At 47.4% G+C, this 22,991-nt stretch overlaps 3 protein-coding genes across 3 annotated transcripts; 2 read left to right on the top strand and 1 right to left on the bottom strand.

Annotated features, from left to right (window-relative positions):
* The first annotated feature begins 4,929 nt into the window (after window positions 1–4,929).
* Window positions 4,930–5,646, top strand: LOC141025855 (uncharacterized). The gene has a single exon (XM_073501782.1). It carries the CDS (start codon window positions 4,930–4,932, stop codon window positions 5,644–5,646), a length of 717 nt encoding a protein of 238 aa, XP_073357883.1.
* LOC141025854 (uncharacterized) lies at window positions 5,643–6,320 on the bottom strand. The gene has a single exon (XM_073501781.1). It carries the CDS (start codon window positions 6,318–6,320, stop codon window positions 5,643–5,645), a length of 678 nt encoding a protein of 225 aa, XP_073357882.1.
* A 9,225-nt stretch (window positions 6,321–15,545) lies between these two features.
* On the top strand, window positions 15,546–17,288 carry LOC141025853 (uncharacterized). The gene is made up of 3 exons (XM_073501780.1): window positions 15,546–15,834; window positions 16,345–16,454; window positions 16,710–17,288. The coding sequence occupies exons 1-3, from the start codon at window positions 15,546–15,548 to the stop codon at window positions 17,286–17,288; spliced, it is 978 nt and encodes a 325-aa protein (XP_073357881.1).
* The last annotated feature ends 5,703 nt before the right edge of the window (window positions 17,289–22,991 follow it).

Genomic DNA, 22,991 nt, shown 5'->3' with positions numbered 1-22,991 from the left:
GTTCCGAATGACGCTGACGGACGTGCACCCATGTGTAAGAAGAAATCTATATTTTGGGACCTACCCTATTGGAAAGACCTAGAGGTCCGCTCCGCAATCGACGTGATGCACGTGACGAAGAATCTTTGTGTGACCCTGCTTGGCTTCTTGGGCGTGTATGGGAAGACAAAACATACACCTGAGGCACGGGAGGACCAGCAACGTATACACGGAAAAGACGGCATACATCAGGGTCATGCCAGCTAAGCTCTTACCAAAGAAGAGAAGAAAATCTTCTTTGAATGCCTGCTCAGTATTAAGGTACCGTCTGGCTTCTCGTTGAATATAAAGGGAATAATAAACATGGCAGAGAAAAAGTTCCAGAACCTAAAGTCTCATGACTGCCACGTGATTATGACGCAACTGCTTCCGGTTGCATTGAGGGGGCTTCTACCGGATAACGTTCGATTAGTCATTGTGAAGCTATGTGCATTCCTCAATGCAATCTCTGAGAAGGTAATCGATCCAGAAATCATACCAAGGTTAGAGAGTGATTTGGTGCAATGTCTTGTCAGTTTCGAGTTGGTGTTCCCACCATCCTTCTTCAACATCATGACGCACGTCCTAGTTCACCTATGCGAAGAGATTAACATTTTGGGTCCAGTATTTCTACACAATATGTTCCCCTTTGAGAGGTTCATGGGAGTCTTAAAGAAATATGTTCATAACCGTGCTAGGCCAGAAGGAAGCATCTCCAAGGGCCATCACAATGAGGAGGTCATTGAGTTTTCTACTGACTTTATTCCTGACCTTAAGCCGATTGGTGTTCCTGAATCGCGGCATAAGGGCAGACTAGAGGGAAAAGGCACGCTAGGAGGGAATCAACTAATATGTATGGACGGACATTCTCTCACTGAAGCACACTACACAGTTCTACAGAATTCCGCCTTGGTGGCTCCGTATATGGACGAAAACAAGAATTTTCTACGCTCCAATCACCCGGAGCGGTCTGATGACTGGATTACATGTGAACAAACCAGGAGTTTCGCCGGCTGGTTGCACACACGTACCATGCATGACGCCTCTATTGAAGACGACCTGTACTCGCTGTCCCAGTTACCATCTTTCAAAAATAATGACTTTCAAAGGGTACGAGATAAATGGTAATACATTTTACATGATTGCCCAAGATAAGAAGAGCACCAACCAAAACAGTGGTGTCCGCTTTGATGCAACAACCAAGACGGGAAAGGAAACATATTATGGTTACATAGAGGACATATGTGAACTTGACTATGGACGTGGTTTGAAGGTCCCTTTGTTTCGGCGCAAATGGGTCAATATGGCACGAGGCGGGGTAACGGAAGACCCGCAGTACGGAATGACAACAGTGGATCTCAACAATCTTGCGTATGCAGATGAACCATTCGTCCTAGCCAATGATGTGGCATAGGTTTTTTATGTGAAGGACATGTTTACCAAGCCGAGAAAAAGAAAAGATAAGGAAGCTAATGCATCATATATGATGAGCCAAAGCGCCACATAGTTCTTTCAGGAAGTGAAACATCATGGGAGTGGATGACAAGACAGACATGTCAGAAGATTATGAAAAGTTTGATGAAATTGCTCCATTCACAGTGAATATTGACCCGAGCATCTAGTTAAATGATGAGGATATTCCATGGCTACGGCGCAAAGGGACACACGCGAAGAAAAAATTTCACACCCAAAGATCTGGGATGTGATCGGCTTCACTATCATCACTTTCTTCTGTGTTTCACACCCAGGAGGGAATCTATGTAATAGTTAGGGTAGTTATGTGTTTTGGCATTTGAAACGCGAAGAAATTTTATGTGCAAAAAAATTCGTTCATGCATTTACTGATTTTTTTTCCGCTAAATGACCCTGAAATTGAAAAGCATTTCAAATGAACTCAGAAAAGGTTGAAAGTTGGCATGGTATCGTAATTTCACCCACATAGCATGTGCAAAAAAATAGAGAGGGTTACCGCAAAAACTGGATGCACTTCGTGTACAAAATGGACAATCTCTTTCGAAGTATCAGGGTTTCGGACGAAAACTCATCTGTTACAAAGGCATTTCATTTTTTAAATAACCTAAGCATTACCAAATTGAATATAATGATAAAACACACTAATATTAAACATAAGAAAAACGAATCACTGAAAAATCTATTTTCAAAGTTAAGTTATTCACAAACTAGTGATTCACATAAATTTCAAATAATTCAAAATTTAAACTATTCAATTTGAAAACTAGCAGCACTAACAGAAAGTTTGTAATTTTTTGTACCTAAAGCAAAAATATTCACAAAGAAACTCTAAATACAGCAAAAACAACTCAAAAATAAATAAACCAAAAATAAATAAAGCAAAAAAATAAGAAAATAAAAAAGCCCACCTACTGGGCTAGAGGGGCCTGCATACGACTAGAAACCCAACCTGTAGTTGGGCCAGGATGCAGGCCCGCAAGCCCAGTAGGCCCACAGGCAGAGTAGGAGAGGTAGGCCCAGAAGGCCTGCTTTTGAGACGAGCTCAATGCAGTGCCTGCGCCGAGGCTTATAAACTGGTCTTGGCGCTCCTCAACTAGCGAGGTGGGACTAAACTCTTGCGCCCCTCGCCTGGCAGCGCACACCCTTTAGTACCGGGTGGTGGCACCAACCGGTACTAAAGGGGGGTCTTTAGTACCGGTTGGTGCCACCACCCGGTACTAAAGGGGGTGCGCTTCCCGCCGCTTCGCCTGGCCAAAACAGACCTTTAGTAGCGGTTTGTGGCTCCAACCCGTACTAAAGGGGTGTTCTGTATAAGAAAACACCTCAAAAAAATTCAGTTTCTCATCTCTCCCTCTGCTTCTTTCTCCTCTGCCCCATCGCCGCCGCCCCTCGTCGCCGTCCCGGCCGTCCCCATCCCTGTCGCCGCCCCCCCCGGGTCGTCCCCGCCCGGCCCGTCCCCGTCCCCGTCGTCACCGCCCGTCTCCGTCCCCGTCGCAGCCCCCCGTCGCCTCGCCGGTGAGCTCCTGCCCCGGCCGCCATGTCCACACACACACACATTCTTTTTTAGTTTTTTAGTTATAGAAATTTTTCTGTTTTTTAGTTATAGAAATGTTAGAAATTTTTCTGTTTTTTAGTTATAGAAATATTAGAAATGTTAGTTATATAGAAATGTTATAAATTTTTCTGTTTTTAGTTATAGAAATACTAGTTGACCCGTTGCGCCAAATGGCGCAGAGACCTGCTGAAGACATGTTGTCGATGAAAATAGTTTCATGTTGCAAGAACCTTCAACTAAATCATGCTATTTTTTAAACATGTTTATTATGTTGTCAAATAATAGTCTGGGAAAAGGGAAACTTTGCATAGTATGAATAGGTTCAGTTTGAAAATATGGGCACTATGATGAGAGAGTAAAGTTGGCATGGTTGTATTTTTTTAGCAAGTTTGGAAACATGGTTATCATGATGAGAAACCTGGCCATGCATATTTTTCCTGCAAAAAAGAGGGAAAAAGATGAGAAACCTAAGAATATATGTATACTAAACACCATGTATAAAACCAGTTAAGGAGAGAGGGTTTTGGTGCTCCTAGATGTAGATACGCCTATTATGAAATATGTATTAAAAACACATTTCAAAAGAGTAGTGTTTCTATCAACTTTGTTTTTGTGTGTTTGAAAAAAAAAGTATTCATGTGTCTCTTAGACACATGTATATTTCCAAGCAGTCGTATGGCAGCTAGTTCGGCCCATTAATCAAGCGATTTATTTATCCCTTCTTCCTCAACACCTATTCCTTCTTCCTTGACAGCTTCATTCAGTCAAAGACAAAACTCCTCAGTAGTACTTCCATCACCTCAATAATTGGGATAGATATCATTCACTACAATGAAGAACAATAACATTTCTCTATACCTTGAACAATAATAAATCATTTACAGTACATTTGGCCAAGCAAACAATTAGTAGAAGAACAATAACATTTCTCTATTTCTTGAATTCCACATGGGAGTATGGATGGCTTCACTCGTAACAATACATATGCCTTTTGTTTATTTGCCTAACAAAATGTCCATCAGATGAATCAATCAAATAGGAGGAAATGGGGAATATTTCAAACTAAAAGAAAGAATTGATCCTAACTACATGAAGTGCAGTAGCTTTAAAGCCTCCAAATTATTTTGCTCTACTCCACCAGGAACGTGCAGGTCTTGAAGAACCAAAAGACGCCACTCGAGCTCTCTTCGGCCTCATAAGCCATGTTGTTGTTTATATCCTTAACCCCAAAAGGTTGTCTCTTAGCATATCTGTTGTTCTCCTGATCCTTATTAGGTGTCGGCTTATCCTGAAGAAAAGGCAATTGATATCCTATTATCATTAAATAAATCCACAGTTAACATGGGGATCGTGGGGAATGGTTAGATGCCATATTGGGGTTCGGAACACGAATAGAAGACCACTAATTTAATGCCACTAATTTACAGAAGGACAAAAATGCCTGAACACCCTTAAGAAAGGCCATGATGATGAGGTGAGAACAAGTAGGCTAGTGATCCATGTGAAACTTAAAATGGAGGCTGTCGACGCCTGGGAGGAGGCCGCGCTGGCCCCTGAACTTTTCCCCCGTCACGGCCGCTCGGCTGCCACTGCCCCCCCCCCCCGGCGGCGGCGCCACCCACGGCCGAGAGACGTGCGCAGGTCCAAATCCTGCGCACCCTGGGGATCATTGGGACGAACCAGAAGATCACCCCCGCCGAGATGTAGGCCTACGACGGCATGTTTGCGATGCCCATCCCGCTCGAGGTGCTCAAGGCCATGGCCGCGTTGGTCGATCGCGAGATCCCATCATGTCTATCCAGCCTGCCGATCGCGCCAGCACATGTCGAGGTCGCTTGCACAACCTAGGCGGCTCCTGCCCGCTCCCCGTCGATCCACTGTCCATGGATCACGGCCTTAAGATTGCCGTATGGAATGTGCGCGGCCTGAATTCGCGGAGCCGGTGCACCGCCATTCGCTCGCTGTTGGACACCACCGCTGCCTCCATTGTATGCTTGCAGGAAACTAAGATGGAGTTGCTTTGTTCGTCTGTTGTTCCTGACACCCTCGGTTCAGAGTTCGATGACTATACATACCTCCCGGCTCATGGCACGCGGGGCGGCATCTTACTGGCTTGGAAGAGCAGGGCCGTGACTATCACGGACCCATTGTTCACCACGAACGCCCACTCGGCCAGAGTGGCCACGGTCTCGGGCATCCCTTGGTGGCTCTCTGTAGTGTATGGACCTCAGGACGACGTGGACAAAATTGCGTTCTTGCTTGAGCTGCGGGAGATTCGTGCGGCCTGTCCTGGGCCATGGATGCTTTGCGGAGACTTCGACCTCATCCTGCGCGATGAGGACAAGAACAACGGCAACTTAAATCGTCGTATGATGGGCAGATTCCGATGCCTCGTCAATGACCTTGCGCTTAAGGAGGTTTACCTCAACGGGCGTCGCTTCACGTGGTCGAACGAGCAGTCCCCTCCCACTCTTGTGCACCTGGATCTTGTGCTCTGCACCTCGGACTGGGAGGATGCTCACGGCGAATGTCACCTTCGCTGCCTTGCGTCGGCCGTGGGCATGGCGGAGCAGTCCAGCAGCAGGGGGGAGTGGTCCTAGACGACCGACGCAAGGCAGCGAAGGTGACATTCGCCGTGAGCATCCTCCCAGTCCGAGGTGCAGAGCACACGATCCAGGTGCACAAGAGTGGGAGGGGACTGCTCGTTCGACCACGTGAAGCGACGCCCGTTGAGGTAAACCTCCTTAAGTGCAAGGTCATTGATGAGGCGTCGGAATCTGCCCATCATACGACGATTTAAGTTGCCGTTGTTCTTGTCCTCGTCGCACAGGATGAGGTTGAAGTCTCCGCAAAGCATCCATGGCCCAGGACAGGCCGCACGAATCTCCCGCAGCTCAAGCAAGAACACAATTTTGTCCGCGTCGTCCTGAGGTCCATACACTACAGAGAGCCACCAAGGGATGCCCGAGGCCGTGGCCACTCTGGCCGAGTGGGCGTTCGTGGTGAACAATGGGTCCGTGATAGTCACGGCCCTGCTCTTCCAAGCCAGTAAGATGCCGCCCCGCGTGCCATGAGCCAGGAGGTATGTATAGTCATCGAACTCTGAACTGAGGGTGTCAAGAACAACAGACGAACAAAGCAACTCCATCTTAGTTTCCTGCAAGCATACAATGGAGGCAGCGGTGGTGTCCAATAGCGAGCGAATGGAGGTGTACCGGCTCCGCGAATTCAGGCCGCGCACATTCCATACAACAATCTTAAGGCCGTGATCCATGGACAGTGGATCGACGGTGAGCGGGCAGGAGCCGCCTAGGTTGTGCAAGCGACCTCGACATGTGCTGGCGCGATCGACAGGCTGGATAGACATGATGGGATCTCGCGATCGACCAACGCGGCCATGGCCTTGAGCACCTCGAGCGGGATGGGCATCGCAAACATGCCGTCGTAGGCCTACATCTCGGCGGGGGTGATCTTCTGGTTCGTCCCAATGATCCCCAGGGTGCGCAGGATTTGGACCTGCGCACGTCTCTCGGCCGTGGGTGGCGCCGCCGCGGGGGGGGGGGGGGGGCAGTGGCAGCCGAGCGGCCGTGACGGGGGGAAAAGTTCAGGGGCCAGCGCGGCCTCCTCCCAGGCGTCGACAGCCTCCATTTTAAGTTTCACATGGATCACTAGCCTACTTCTTCTCACCTCATCATCATGGCCTTTCTTAAGGGTGTTCTGGCAATTTTTGTCCTTCTGTAAATTAGTGGCATTAAATTAGTGGTCTTCTATTCGTGTTGCGAACCCCAATATGGCATCTAACCATTCCCCACGATCCGCATGTTAACTGTGGATTTATTTAATGATAATAGGATATCAATTGCCTTTTCTTCAGGATAAGCCGACATAATAAGGATCAGGAGAACAACAGATATGCTAAGAGACAACCTTTTGGGGTTAATGATATAAACAACAACATGGCTTATGAGGCCGAAGAGAGCTCGAGTGGCGTCTTTTGGTTCTTGAAGACCTGCACGTTCCTGGTGGAGTAGAGCAAAATAATTTGGAGGCTTTAAAGCTACTGCACTTCATGTAGTTAGGATCAATTCTTTCTTTTAGTTTGAAATATTCCCCATTTCCTCCTATTTGATTGATTCATCTGATGGACATTTTGTCAGGCAAATAAACAAAAGGCATATGTATTGTTACGAGTGAAGCCATCCATACTCCCATGTGGAATTCAAGAAATAGAGAAATGTTATTGTTCTTCTACTAATTGTTTGCTTGGCCAAATGTACTATAAATGATTTATTATTGTTCAAGGTATAGAGAAATGTTATTGTTCTTCATTGTAGTGAATGATATCTATCCCAATTATTGAGGTGATGGAAGTACTACTGAGGAGTTTTGTCTTTGACTGAATGAAGCTGTCAAGGAAGAAGGAATAGGTGTTGAGGAAGAAGGGATAAATAAATCGCTTGATTCATGGGCCGAACTAGCTGCCATACGACTGCTTGGAAATATACATGTGTCTAAGAGACACATGAATACTTTTTTTTCAAACACACAAAAACAAAGTTGATAGAAACACTACTCTTTTGAAATGTGTTTTTTAATACATATTTCATAATAGGCGTATCTACATCTAGGAGCACCAAAACCCTCTCTCCTTAACTGGTTTTATACATGGTGTTTAGTATACATATATTCTTAGGTTTCTCATCTTTTTCCCTCTTTTTTTGCAGGAAAAATATGCATGGCCAGGTTTCTCATCATGATAACCATGTTTCCAAACTTGCTAAAAAAATACAACCATGCCAACTTTACTCTCTCATCATAGTGCCCATATTTTCAAACTGAACCTATTCATATTATGCAAAGTTTCCCTTTTCCCAGACTATTATTTGACAACATAATAAACATGTTTAAAAAATAGCATGATTTAGTTGAAGGTTCTTGCAACATGAAACTATTTTCATCGACAACATGTCTTCAGCAGGTCTCTGCGCCATTTGGCGCAACGGGTCAACTAGTATTTCTATAACTAAAAAACAGAAAAATTTATAACATTTCTATATAACTAACATTTGTATAACATTTCTAATATTTCTATAACTAAAAAACAGAAAAAATTTCTATAACTCAAAACTAAAAAACAATGTGTGTGTGTGGAGCTCACCGGCGAGGCGACGGGGGGCTGCGACGGGGACGGAGACGGGCGGTGACGACGGGGACGGGGACGGGGCAGCGACGACGAGGACGGGGACTGGCCGGGCGGGGACGACCCGGGGGGGCGGCGACGGGGATGGGGACGGCCGGGATGGCGACGAGGGGCGGCGGCGATGGGGCAGAGGAGAAAGAAGCAGAGGGAGAGATGAGAAACTGAATTTTTTTGAAGTGTTTTCTTATACAGAACACCCCTTTAGTACCGGTTGGAGCCACAAACCGGTACTAAAGGTCTGTTTTGGCCAGGCGAAGCGGCGGGAAGCGCATCCCCTTTAGTACCGGGTGGTGGCACCAACCGGTACTAAAGACCCCCCTTTAGTACCGGTTGGTGCCACCACCCGGTACTAAAGGGTGTGCGCTGCCAGGCGAGGGGCACAAGAGTTTAGTCCCACCTCGCTAGTTGAGGAGCGCCAAGACCAGTTTATAAGCCTTGGCGCAGGCACTGCATTGAGCTCGTCTCAAAAGCAGGCCTTCTGGGCCTACCTCTCCTACTCTGCCTGTGGGCCTACTGGGCTTGCGGGCCTGCATCCTGGCCCAACTACAGGTTGGGTTTCTAGTCGTATGCAGGCCGCTCTAGCCCAGTAGGTGGGCTTTTTTATTTTTTATTTTTTTGCTTTATTTATTTTTGGTTTATTTATTTTTTAGTTGTTTTTTGCTGTATTTAGAGTTTCTTTGTGAATATTTTTGCTTTAGGTACAAAAAATTACAAACTTTCTGTTAGTGCTGGTAGTTTTCAAATTGAATAGTTTAAATTTTGAATTATTTGAAATTTATGTGAATCACTAGTTTGTGAATAACTTAACTTTGAAAATAGATTTTTCAGTGATTCGTTTTTCTTATGTTTAATATTAGTGTGTTTTATCATTATATTCAATTTGGTAATGCTTAGGTTATTTAAAAAATGAAATGCCTTTGTAACAGATGAGTTTTCGTCCGAAACCCTGATACTTCGAAAGAGATTGTCCATTTTGTACACGAAGTGCATCCAGTTTTTGCGGTAACCCTCTCTATTTTTTTGCACATGCTATGTGAGTGAAATTATGATACCATGCCAACTTTCAACCTTTTCTGAGTTCATTTGAAATGCTTTTCAATTTCAGGGTCATTTAGCTGGAAAAAATCAGTAAATGCATGAAAGAATTTGTTTGCACATAAAATTTCTTCGCGTTTCAAATGCCAAAACACATAACTACCCTAACTATTACAGAGATTCCCTCCTGGGTGTGAAACACAGAAGAAAGTGATGATAGTGAAGCCGATCACATCCCAGATCTTTGGGTGTGAAACTTTTTCTTCGCGTGTGTCCCTTTGCGCCGTAGCCATGGAATATCTTCATTATTTAACTAGATGCTCGGGTCAATATTCACTGTGAATGAAGCAATTTCATCAAACTTTTCATAATCTTCTGACATGTCTGTCTTGTCGTTCACTCCCACGATGTTTCTCTTCCCAGAAAGAACTATGTGGCGCTTTGGCTCATCATATGATGCATTAGCTTCCTTATCTTTTCTTTTTCTCGGCTTGGTAGACATGTCCTTCACATAAAAAACCTATGCCACATCATTGGCTAGGACGAATGGTTCATCTGCATGCGCAAGATTGTTGAGATCCACTGTTGTCATTCCGTACTGCGGGTCTTCCGTTACCCCGCCTCGTGTCATATTGACCCATTTGCGCCGAAACAAAGGGACCTTCAAACCACGTCCATAGTGAAGTTCCCATATGTCCTCTATGTAACCATAATATGTTCCCTTTCCCGTCTTGGTTGTTGCATCAAAGCGGACACCACTGTTTTGATTGGTGCTCTTGTTATCTTGGGCAATCGTGTAAAATGTATTACCATTTATCTCGTACCCTTTGAAAGTCATTATATTCGAAGATGGTAACTGGGACAGCGAGTACAGGCCATCTTTAATAGAGGCGTCATGCATGGTACGTGTCTGCAACCAGCCGGCGAAACTCCTGGTTTGTTCACGTGTAATCCAGTCATCAGACCGCTCCGGGTGATTGGAGCGTAGAAAATTCTTGTTTTCGTCCATATACGGAGCCACCAAGGCGGAATTCTGTAGAACTGTGTAGTGTGCTTCAGTGAGAGAATGTCCGTCCATACATATTAGTTGATTCCCTCCTAGCGTGCCTTTTCCCTCTAGTCTGCCCTTATGCTGCGATTCAGGAACACCAATCGGCTTAAGGTCAGGAATAAAGTCAATAGAAAACTCAATGACCTCCTCATTGTGATGGCCCTTGGAGATGCTTCCTTCTGGCCTAGCACGGTTATGAACATATTTCTTTAAGACTCCCATGAACCTCTCAAAGGGGAACATATTGTGTAGAAATACAGGACCCAAAATGTTAATCTCTTCGCATAGGTGAACTAGGACGTGCGTCATGATGTTGAAGAAGGATGGTGGGCACACCAACTCGAAACTGACAAGACATTGCACCAAATCACTCTCTAACCTTGGTATGATTTCTGGATCGATTACCTTCTCAGAGATTGCATTGAGGAATGCACATAGCTTCACAATGACTAATCGAACGTTATCCGGTAGAAGCCTCCTCAATGCAACCGGAAGCAGTTGCGTCATAATCACGTGGCAGTCATGAGACTTTAGGTTGTGGAACTTTTTCTCTGCCATGTTTATTATTCCCTTTATATTCAACGAGAAGCCAGACAGTACCTTAATACTGAGCAGGCATTCAAAGAAGATTTTCTTCTCTTCTTTGGTAAGAGCCTAGCTGGCATGACCCTGATGTATGCCGTCTTTTCCGTGCATACGTTGCTGGTCCTCCCGTGCCTCAGGTCTATCTTTTGTCTTCCCATACACGCCCAAGAAGCCAAGCAGGGTCACACAAAGATTCTGCGTCACGTGCATCACGTCGATTGCGGAGCGGACCTCTAGGTCTTTCCAATAGGGTAGGTCCCAAAATATAGATTTCTTCTTCCACATGGGTGCGCGTCCGTCAGCGTCATTCGGAACAGGTTGTCCGCCAGGACCCTTTCCAAAGACTACCTTCAAATCCTTGACCATATCATGTACATCAACACCAGTACGGTGGCGAGGCTTCGTCCGGTGATCCGCCTCACCTTTGAAATGCTTGGCTTTCTTTCTTACGGGATGCCTGCTCGGAAGAAATCGACGATGTCCCAGGTACACAATCTTCCTATAATTGTCCAAATATATATTGTCGGTATCATCCATACAGTGCGTGCATGCGCAGTATCCCTTGTTTGTCTGTCCTGAAAGGTTACTGAGAGAAGGCCAATCATTGGTGGTCACGAACAGCAACGCCTTTAGGTCAAATTCTTCCCCCATGTGCTCATCCCACGCACGTACACCTGTTCCATTCCACAGCTGTAAGAGTTCTTCAACTAATGGCCTTAGGTACACATCAATGTCGTTGCCGGGTTGCTTAGGGCCTTGGATGAGCACTGGCATCATAATGAACTTTCGCTTTATGCACAACCAAGGAGGAATGTTATACAAACATAGAGTCACAGGCCAGGTGCTATGGTTGCTGCTCTGCTCCCCAAAAGGATTAATGCTATCTGCGCTTAGACCAAACCATACGTTCCTTGCGTCATCTGCAAATTCCTTCCTGTACTTTCTCTCAATTTTTCTCCACTGCGACCCGTCAGCGGGTACTCTCAACTTTCCGTCTTTCTTACGGTCTTCTTTGTGCCATCGCATCGCCTTGGCATGCTCTTTGTTTTGGAACAAACGTTTCAACCATGGTATTATAGGAGCATACCACATCACCTTGGCAGGAATCTTCTTCCTGGGGCGCTCGCCTTCGACATCACCAGGGTCATCGCGGCTGATCTTATAGCGCAATGCACCGCATACCGGGCAAGCGTTCAAATCCTCGTACTCACCGCGGTAGAGGATGCACTCGTTAGGGCATGCATGTATCTTCTGCACCTCTAACCCTAGAGGGCAGACAATCTTCTTTGCTTCGTACGTACTCTCCGGGAATTCGTTGTCCTTTGGAAGCATATTCTTTATCATTACCAGCAACTTTCCAAATCCCTTGTCAGATACACCATTCTCTGCCTTCCATCGCAGCAATTCCAGTGTGGTGCCCAACTTTTTTTTGTCAGCTTCGCAATTCGGGTACAACAATTTCTTGTGATCCTATAACATGCTGCAACTTCTTCTTCTCCAAATCACTTGCGCAGTTTCTCTTTGAATCGGCAATGGCCCGACCTAGATCATCAGCGGGCTCATCTGATGCCTCTTCTTCAGCTTCTTCCCGCATTGCCGGCTCAGCTTCTTCCCCCATTGTTGTATCATCGTATTCAGGAAACCCATGGCCAGGATAGCTGTCGTCGTCCTCTTCTTCTTCATTGTCTTCCATCATAACCCCTCTTTCTCCGTGCTTGGTCCAAACATTATAGTGGGGCATGAAACCGGACTTAAACATGTGGATGTGAATGGTTCTTGACGTAGAGTAATTGTGATCATTCTTACAGACAGCACATGGACAAGGCATAAAACCATCCGCCCGCTTGTTTGCCTCAGCCGCAAGCAGAAAAGTTTGCACGCCATTAATGAACTCGGGAGAACATCGGCTCATCTTCATTACACAACACCGAAAAGACCAAATTAATACAAGTTCATACATAAAGTTCATACAACACTTAAATGCAACAAACAAATAACTCTCTAACTAAAGCATTTAAATGCAACAACAAATGCGATCAAGATCGCAACTAAGGTAACAATTGATCCAACAGCATAATGATACCAAGCCTCACTATCAATGGCATATTTTCTAATCTTTCTAATCTTCAAGCGCATTTTCTCCATCTTGATCTTGTGATCATCGACGACATCGGCAACATGCAACTCCAATTCCATCTTCTCCCCCTTAATTCTTTTCAATTTTTCTTTCAAATACTCGTTTTCTCTTTCAACTAAATTTATCCTCTCGACAATAGGGTCGGTTGGAATTTCCGGTTCACAAACCTCCTAGATAAAAATATCTATGTCAACTTGATGGGCATAATAATTTGTCATAAACACAAAATGCAACAACTAGTTTTAAAAGAGAATATACTACATCCGAATCATAACAAGGACGAGGGCCGACGGGGACGGATATCAAAACCATGGAACTATGTATAACAAACAACGTACGGGTAAGATAATTATACGAGTAACTATATATCCAAATCACACAAATATCAAATTGTTAATGTAAAATATTCATGAACAAGAGGCTCACCAGAAGGTGGTGCCGGCGACGAGACGGTGCGGGCGATCGACGGTGGTTACGACGGAGATTTAGAAGGCACTAAGTAAACCACACCTACATATGCAAACTAAGTGTTATTTTTGACCTCAAATTGCATATAAATCAAATACTAGCACATATATTTCCTCCCAAATTACTAAACTCATAAATTAATCACTATACAAAGCATTGCAAGAGCTAATCTAGCAATGAGAGATGAAAGGACAAAGTTGCTAACCTTTGTGATCATTTGAATGGATGGGGGCCTTCAAATCTTGACAAATTTTTGGGAAAATGTGTGATGAGCTCGAGAGGAAGAGGGGAAGAACAGAGAGGAGAGGGGAAAGGGGAAGAACAGAGCGAGCTCGGGTGGACGAAGGGTTTATGTACGACGAACTTTAGCACCGGTTCGTGCCTCGAACCGGTACTAAAGGTGCTGGAGGGGCCCCGAACTGACAACATCCAGCCACCACTCACTTTAGTACCGGTCTGTGGCACGAACCGGTGCTAAAGGTTAGCCACGAACCGGTACTAATGAGAGCGGCCGGCTAGCCGTTCGAACCGGCACTAATGCACACATTAGTGCCGGCTCAAAATCAAACCGCCACTAATGTGCTTGACATTTGACCCTTTTTCTACTAGTGCGGGCTCCATGCTCCGTCCGGGACGAGGTCGACGGCGGTGATGGAGCCGTCGAAGAGGAGACGGCGGCTCGCGCCGGTGTCGGGCGGACCCGTGCTGCGGCTGGTGCCAACGACGCCCGTGCCGGGCATCCCACCAGTGCCGAAGAGGAAGATATTCTGCTCGCCGGGAGGAGCAGGGGAGCGGCCGAACGCCCATGGGGCGCTGCTTGTCCCCGCGGCGTCCACACCAAGCCCTGGACCGGCGCTGCCACTTGCTCTGGTAGTGGTGACTGTGCTCGCAGTGGCCATGGCGCGTCCTGGAGTCGGGATGAAGACGAGGTTGTCGCCTTCGGCGCTGGCAACACGCGTTGGAGCCGGGCTGTAGCCGCGAACAGGTACGTCGACGAAGATCTCTCGTTCTTCCTCCTTTGCCGACGTGGGTGACGGCAGGAGTGTGCCAGCGGAGCGGGCGAGGACGGGCCATATCCATGCACAGGACACCTCCATGATGTGGATGGAGTGGCGAATGCAGGTTCTAGCGTGCCCATCTCGGCATTCAGCGGCGGCGGCGGTGCACTTGGTCCGGCGACTAGCCCTGGGTCCAGACTTGGTGGTTGTCCACCGACGTGGCCAGACGTCAGTTCACCGGCGTGGCGCACGTGACGGCGTCGTCTAGCCGATGCGTGATGGCGGCGTCTACCAGTGAAGTTCTGACGGCGGTTAATGCCGAGTCTATAGAAACTTGTGGTGGTGCCCCCCATCGATGGCGGACGAACCGGCGGTGCTGCTGGGCAAGGAAGTGACGGCGACCTTCTTCCCAAAGAAGACCAAGGAGAAGGGATGCGAGGGAAGGCATCGTCACCATATCGATTTTCTCCGGCGAGTTTGTGGCCTAGTGATCTCGACGAAGAGACGTGCTGATAACGTGTAAAGAAACCGTGCGTGAATAATAATGATTGATCTGTATTGATGATGAACAATACATTTATATTTCCCGAAAGGGCGTATCGCCCATACGCGATGGGTTACAAGCGACGCAATTAAAGGACACGTTAGTTAGGATAAAGAGAGAGGGAAGGGTGTATCCCTTCGGTGAGAAAACCGCACATGTATGTCGGTTTGAAAAAGCTGGGGTTTCCTTTTAATTAAACTTAATTAGTTAAATCTTAACAGCAATGATCCATGCTTCCCTTTAAACTAGGAGTACATGTAACTTGTCTCGTACTCTGTGTATATCCCATACAGAGTCGGATCGGAAGCCTATCTATTTTTTCGACACGACATGTTCGTGAAACTTAAGGCAGGGGTTACGTGGACTTCTTTGGTCGGCAGCGGAGGTGTGTATGCGCCACACGACTAGTCAAAAAACCAAACGCATCAACCGAACATACCCTCTGTCGATCCGTGGACACGGCGGCTGCGGTCGCGGCTAGATGACGGAGGAGCACGCTACGACCCAGCCGCCGGCCGGCGGCTCTGCACTTCCACGCACGGTGAACGACACCACGGAGGAGACGCGCAAGCCTCCGGCGGATGAGGAGGCGGAGCGGTCAGCGAAGCGGCCGTCGCGGACCAAGCTGCACAAAGCGATCATGCGATCTCTTGGTGATGTGCGCGAGGCGCAGGCCACGCTGTACGATCCCAAGCGAAGGCGCTTCGACTGCTGCCGCGGCTTTGACTGGGACATGGGCGAGCCCGCCGTGTTCGATCACGAGGAAGAGTGTAAGATCTAAGTCTTACTCCCTCCATTCCACAATGTAGTATCTATAGATTTTTTTTTAAATGTCAAACGTTGTCAACTTTGATTAAGTGTATAGAAAAAACTGTCTACATTTACAATAACAAACATGTACATTCTAAAAATATAAGTCATTGTGTATCTAATAATGTGCATATGATATTCCGGGTGTGCCTATTTTTCTTTATAAATATGATCAAAATTTATAATGTTTGACTTTTTAAAAAATTTTATAGACACTACATTACAGAATTAAGAGAGTACTATATTCTCTGTCTTTCTCTCTCTCCAAAATTAGTGTTCACGTTCAAATTAAATCTCTTTAAACTGATAGAGGTTTGCACAACATTCTAATTTTTTCTGAATTGCTTCTCTTGAGCTCACAGCAACGGCTCGGTTCTCAAGGCCGCTTGACGAAATCCCGGAGTCTCGATTAGACTGTCTGATGATCGCGCTGAATGTGATTCATGTGAAGGTATTGGCCTCCGATGTAGGTTTCCCGATCAGCGTGTTTGGGAATATGTTGATGAGAGATGACTTGGACTTCAAATGCATCTACCTCTTCCAACGTGATAGAGACAACTGCCAGGTCATCAGCTCACCGGTCAGTACCAGAATTAACGACGTCAAGCTACACATATATACGTACATTGCATGCCTATCATATGGTATTCATTGATGTATACATACATACATACATACATACATACATACATACATACATTGCCTACATACATCAAGCTATACATACATAAATTGCGGAAAAATACCAATAATTTCTTCATTAACTAGATGATTATATAACCACAAACAGACTCTTCTGAAATTATCCCCTTTTAATCCCGGCCGTGTGTTGCAGGATGAAATGCTAAATTTGATAGGGCCCAATCGAGGACCTGCAGAAGCTGATGTTTTCTATTTTGAGATCAACCTAAAGATCAGGGGCGAAGAACCTACTATGGATATGATTTTCAGCAGGACCTTGGTGTACCAAGAATATCCTCTTGATGCATGGACTAAGAAACAACAAGTTTCAAGTTGGCTGAGTACATTAGAGTTTTCATACAGATCTGTGCACTATGCGGTGGAAGCCACCGTTGGGATCAAAATTTTGAGAGGGCCACGATTCTTGCATGGCAGCCTGATAGCTTCCACCTCCAAAGAGCCTAGTGAGATGGTGCTATATGACAGTGAGCGCTGGGGTGCCAATACCAAGGTTGCTGAGGATGGGTCGGTGAATCTACCTCGTTGTCTAGTAATTCTGCGCGTAGATGAGGATTTATTCCTAAAAGTTTATGTTTTTGGCCGTCGCCATAAAAGAGCTAAGCCCAAGACCACTGTCCTTACAGTTGAACATTCTGATAGATCATTCGATGTAAAACTAGGTTGTTATCATTTACAAGTCACCGTGTCTTGGTCAGGCATTTTGTTGCGCTAGATACATCTGTTTGAGTGACAGGTAATATGAATTGGAGGGAGTAGTATAGTTTTTGTAATTGTGATAAATCATTCGAATAAAACAAAGTTGTTTTTTACCGGTTGAAGTTTCACGAAGAAAAAAATAATACAAAACCATGAAAAACCATCTAATCCATTTTCATGAAGGGCCGACTCGGTTGCGCCTTCCACCACTCCCCCCGCACGACCATGGCAGCGCCGCCAATCAGATCCTTGCTTACGACTGCTGCCGAGGCTTTGATTGGTACATGCGCGAACCCGCCGTCTTCGACCACGAGGAAGAGTGTAAGATAAATCTTATTATATCCTATCTCTCTCTTTCTCTTTTCAAAATTAGTGTTCACGTTCAAATTAAATCTCTTTAAACAGACAGAGGTTTGCACAACATTTTTTTTTTGAGTTGCTTCTCTTGAGCTCACAACACCGGCTCGGTTCTCAAGGCCGCTTGACGAAATCCCGGAGTCTGACTGCGTGAAGATCACGCTGAATGTGATTCATGTGAAGCTATTGACCTCCGTTGTAGGTTTCCCGATCAGCATGTTTGGGAATGTGTTGTACGCCATTCAAAAGTAATAGAAAAATATTTATCTTTTTTTTCGCGAATACGCAATGGCTTGCGTATCATTCATTGATAGGTAGAAGACTATAGTACAAGAGTACACGAAAGAGCAATGGGAGGGGCGATGAAGTGGGTCGTACACAGGGATGGCGACCACGTCAACGCGTGCAGAAGAGACGTGGGTTGCTTAGCCCACCCTACGCCCTAAAAAGCTACGATAGAACATTGGCGAGTTCATTGCCCCCCGCCTTGGCCCAAGCTCTAGCTTCTTCCTTGATGGAGTTGGAGAGGAGAAGCGTGGAAGGTTGCTTCGGTCGAAGATACATCCATTGCGATGGGTCCAGATGGACCAAACAATGAGAAGGATCATGGATGAGAGTCCCTTCCCTGAAGGGGCAGGAGAGTTGTAGCATGCAGAGTGCCACCACTCCAGGAAGTCAGCTGCCGGAGATGGGGGAGGGACGGCAAGGGAGCACCACGTGAGTAAGTCGCACCAGGTCTGCCGGGAGAAGGAGCAGCCGATAAGCAAATGAGGCATGGTTTCAGGCTCCTTGTCGCAAAGGCGACATAGTGGATCATGGGGGAGCCCATGTCTGGAAAGGCGTGCTGCTGTCCAACAGCGGTCCTGGAGGGCCAGCCAGGCGAAGAACTTGATGCGGAGGGGCGCCCAGGACTTCCATGTCAGCCTCCACTGCGGGGCATGAATCGAACCATGGAACAGTGCAAGGTAGCAGGAGCTGGTGGATTACACGCTAGACATGGTCCAACGCCATACAAGCCTGTTCGGCTCTGAGGATAGGGTAACCTGGCCGAGAAAGTGCCATAGGTTGATGTACTCCACCATGGCGATGGGAGAGAGGGCACCCTGCATGTCCCTGACCCAGGAGCGCAGATGCAGGCCCTCAGCGACGGTCCACGCGTTGCGGCGGCGGCGCGGGATGAGAGAGGCAATCGTTGGGGCAACCTTCGTAGTGGCCTTGCCGTTGAGCCAATGATCCACCCAAAAGCGATACTCGCACCCATCTGCAAGCGCCCAGGTGGTCGAAGCATAGAAGATGGCAGCAGTATCCGCATCGACGGGGATCCGAAGGTGGCACCAAGGCCTGGCGGGGTCTGTACGCTGCAGCCAACACCAACATGTGCACAGGGCGATGCTGAAGCAACGAAGGTCAGGGATGCCAAGCCCGCCCAGGGCCAGGGGATGACAAACCTTATGCCAATTGACTAGCCAATGGCCAACGGAGGTGTCACGACGACCGTGCCAAAGGAAATCCCGAATAATCCAATTGATCCGCTTGAGAGTCGACGCGGACAGAGCGATGGCCATCATAATGTGGGTCGGCATGGCAGAGAGCACATGTCGGGCAAGGGCAAGGCACTCTCCCCTAGACATCATCGAGGCGCGCCAAGTGGAGAACTTTGCCGCCATACAATCAACCATGGGCTATAGAGCGGAGGCATGCACCTTGCAGAGCGACAAGGGCAAGCCTAGGTAGGCAAGAGGAAAGGAGGTGACAGGGCAAGCCAGCTCGCTAGCCACGATCACGATCTCCTCCAGAGAGCACCAGATAGGGGTGGCCGAGGATTTTTCCATGTTGGAGTGTAGACCAAAAGCCTCACCAAAGACTTGCATGAGGATACGCACAACACGAATGTCGTTGGCGTCAGGGTGCAGAAGATGGCGACGTCATCGGCGTACAGGGACACTCGAGGCGAGATGCCAGGCGATCAGTCTGTGCAGCACGCCGGCCCCAAGGGCATGCTGCAGAAGGGAGTTCAGGGCATCGATCACCAGCGTGAAGAGCACAGGGGAGACCGGGTCACCCTGTCGGAGGCCCTTAGCGTGAAGAATCGGCGGCCCCACCGAGCCATTCACGAGGATGCGTGTGCTAGCCGAAGATAACATAATGCACACCCACTCACACCATCTCCGACCGAAGCCAAGGTGACGAAGGACCTCCAGCAAGAAGGGCCAGGATACAGAATCGAACGTCCGGGAGATATCAAGCTTGAGGAGGACCCGGTGGGCACCGGCCTGGTGTAGGTGCCGTGCTGTGTGCTGAACTAGCATACAATTGTCGTGGATGCAGCGCCCGACAATGAGTGCGCTTTGGCTAGCGGAAACAAGCTCCCCGAGCCACGGGGCGAGCCTCAGAGCAAGGACCTTACCTACAAGCTTGGCAACTATGTGAATCAGGCTAATCGGCATGTAGTTGAACAGGGAGGAGGCATCTGGACGCTTCGCGGGGAGGGTGATGAAGGCTTCATTTAGGCAGTGGAATTCTCGACCATTCATATGGTAAAGCTTATCGAATGCCCCCATGAAGTCCCCCTTAATTATGCCCCAGTAGTGGCGAAGGAACTCCGCTGAGAACCCATCCGGGCCCGTCGCCTTGCCGGTAGGCACCAGCTTAATTGCTGATACGTCTCCAACGTATCTATTATTTTTGATTCCTCCATGCTATTATATATTCTGTTTTGGATGTTTAATGGGCTTATTTATACACTTTTATATTATTTTTGGGACTAACCTATTAACCGGAGGCCCAGCCCAAATTGCTGGTTTTTTTTGCCTATTTCAGTGTTTCGCACAAAAAAATATCAAACGGAGTCCAAACGGAATGAAACGAGGAAGCCACGAGGCAGGGGGGCGCGCCCTCCACCCTCGTGGGCCCCTCGTGGCTCCACCGACCTACTTCTTCCTCCTATATATACCTACGTACCCTGAAAACATCTAGGAGCACCACGAAAACCTAATTCCACCGCCGCAACCTTCTGTACCCGTGAGATCCCATCTTGGGGCCTTTTCCGGCGCTCCGCCGGAGGGGGCATTGATCACGGAGGGCTTCTACATCAACAGCATAGCCTCTCCGATGATGTGTGAGTAGTTTACCTCAGACCTTCAGGTCCATAGTTATTAGCTAGATGGCTTCTTCTCTCTCTTTGGATCTCAATACAAAGTTCTCCTCGATTCTCTTGGAGATCTATTCGATGTAATCTTCTTTTGCGGTGTGTTTATCGAGATCCGATGAATTGTGGGTTTATGATCAAGATTATCTATGAACAATATTTGAATCTTCTCTGAATTCTTTTATGTATGATTGGTTATCTTTGCAAGTATCTTCGAATTATCAGTTTGGTTTGGCCTACTAGATTGATCTTTCTTGCAATGGGAGAAGTGCTTAGCTTTGGGTTCAATCTTGCGGTGCTCGATCCCAGTGACAGTAAGGGAAACGACACGTATTGCATTGTTGCCATCGAGGATAAAAAGATGGTGTTTATATCATATTGCATGAGTTTATCCCTCTACATCATGTCATCTTGCTTAAAGCGTTACTCCGTTCTGATGAACTTAATAATCTAGATGCATGCTGGATAGCGGTCGATGTGTGGAGTAATAGTAGTAGATGCAGGCAGGAGTCGGTCTACTTGTCACATACGTGATGCCTATATACATGATCATGCCTAGATATTCTCATAATTATTCGCTTTTCTATCAATTGCTCGACAGTAATTTGTTCACCCACCGTAATATTTATGCTATCTTAAGAGAAGCCACTAGTGAAACCTATGGCCCCTGGGTCTATCTTCCATCATATTAATCTCCCGTTAATTAGCTATTTCTATCACCGTTTATTTTGCAATCTTTACTTTCAATCTTTATCATAAAAATACCAAAAATATTTATCTTATTATTATTATTATTATCTCTATCAGATCTCACTCTCGTAAGTGACCGTGAAAGGATTGGCAACTCCTTTATCGCATTGGTTGCGAGGTTCTTATTTGTTTGTGTAGGTACGAGGTGACTCGCGCGTGGTCTCCTACTGGATTGATACCTTGGTTCTCAAAAACTGAGGGAAATACTTACGCTGCTTTGCTGCATCACCCTTTCCTCTTCAAGGGAAAACCAACGCATGCTCAAGAGGTAGCAATGGCCCGCCAAACCTCGTCCTCGGTGAAAGGGTTCTCCAAGGCCGAAAGATCGAAATGACAGTGGTCGATCATGTCGAGACGGAGGGAGGAGCAGTGCGGGTCGGCGGTTCCCATGATGGACGAGAAGTGCTCGAACGCAGCCCTAGAAAGGCCGCAGTCCCCGGACATGACCTCGTCGCCGCAATGCAGTGAGAGAATCCTATTCTTTTGCTTGCGTTGCACGGCATGGATGCGCATGAAGGTAGATGATGCCTCACCGTTGCGAAGCGAAGAGAAACGAACTCGCTGGTGCGGGATGGAGCGCTCAAGGGAAGATAGGCCGAGGTACGTGCCCTTAGGCTGGCAGCGAAGCCAGGACTCGGTGGCATAAAGAGGTCAGGACTCTTGGGAAGCGTCCAGGCACGCAATCATCTCATGAGCAACCTGGAGCTGAAGGGAGATGTTCCCGATGGACTTAGCACTCCACCGCTGCAGGCGCCATGTTTTGGAGCGTAGCCGCAGGAAAATGCGTCTGAAGGGATCCGGCTCCTATGCCTCTTGGGCCCAACCATCAACCACGACTTGCTGGAAGCCCTCCATCTTAGGCCAGATTCTCTCAAAGCGAAACCGGCACGACTCGGGTGAGCTCACTGTGCAATCTACCATGAGGGAAATAATCTGAGGCCGCAGAGGAAAGGCAGTGACGTTGATAGTGTGGGTTAGCTTCATTCCAAGCCGGGGTGCAGAGCACACGGTCAATTCGGACTAGCGTGGGGTTATCTCGCTCGTTAGACCAAGTATAGCGACGACCGTGGAGGTAAAGGTCTCGCAGCTCCATGTCCGCCATGAAGCACCGGAATCTCCGCATCATGCGCAAGTTGAGGCGTGAGTTGTTTTTGTCGGCAGCGGAAGCGATCATGTTGAAGTTGCCTCCAAGGACCCAAGGCCCTGCGCAGTTCACCCGCACCTCCTGCAAATCGGCAAGGAATTGCAGCTTCTCGACATCGCTTTGAGGGCCATAAACGCCATTTAGCCACCAGCGCTGATCACCGGCGAGCGAGGAGACCGCCGCCGTGATGTGGTGGTAGCCATAGGAAGGACTGGTAACGAATAGCACAGAGCTACGCCGAGCTAGAAGAATACCGCCCCGGGTCTCCTCCATAGGGAGAAAGAAGAAACCGTCGAAGGAAGGATCGAGAGTCTCGACCA

Source organism: Aegilops tauschii, chromosome 6 (genome assembly GCF_002575655.3).
Source record: "Aegilops tauschii subsp. strangulata cultivar AL8/78 chromosome 6, Aet v6.0, whole genome shotgun sequence".
Taxonomy (NCBI): Eukaryota; Viridiplantae; Streptophyta; class Magnoliopsida; order Poales; family Poaceae; genus Aegilops; species Aegilops tauschii.
This window is presented reverse-complemented; position numbering and strand designations above follow the sequence as displayed.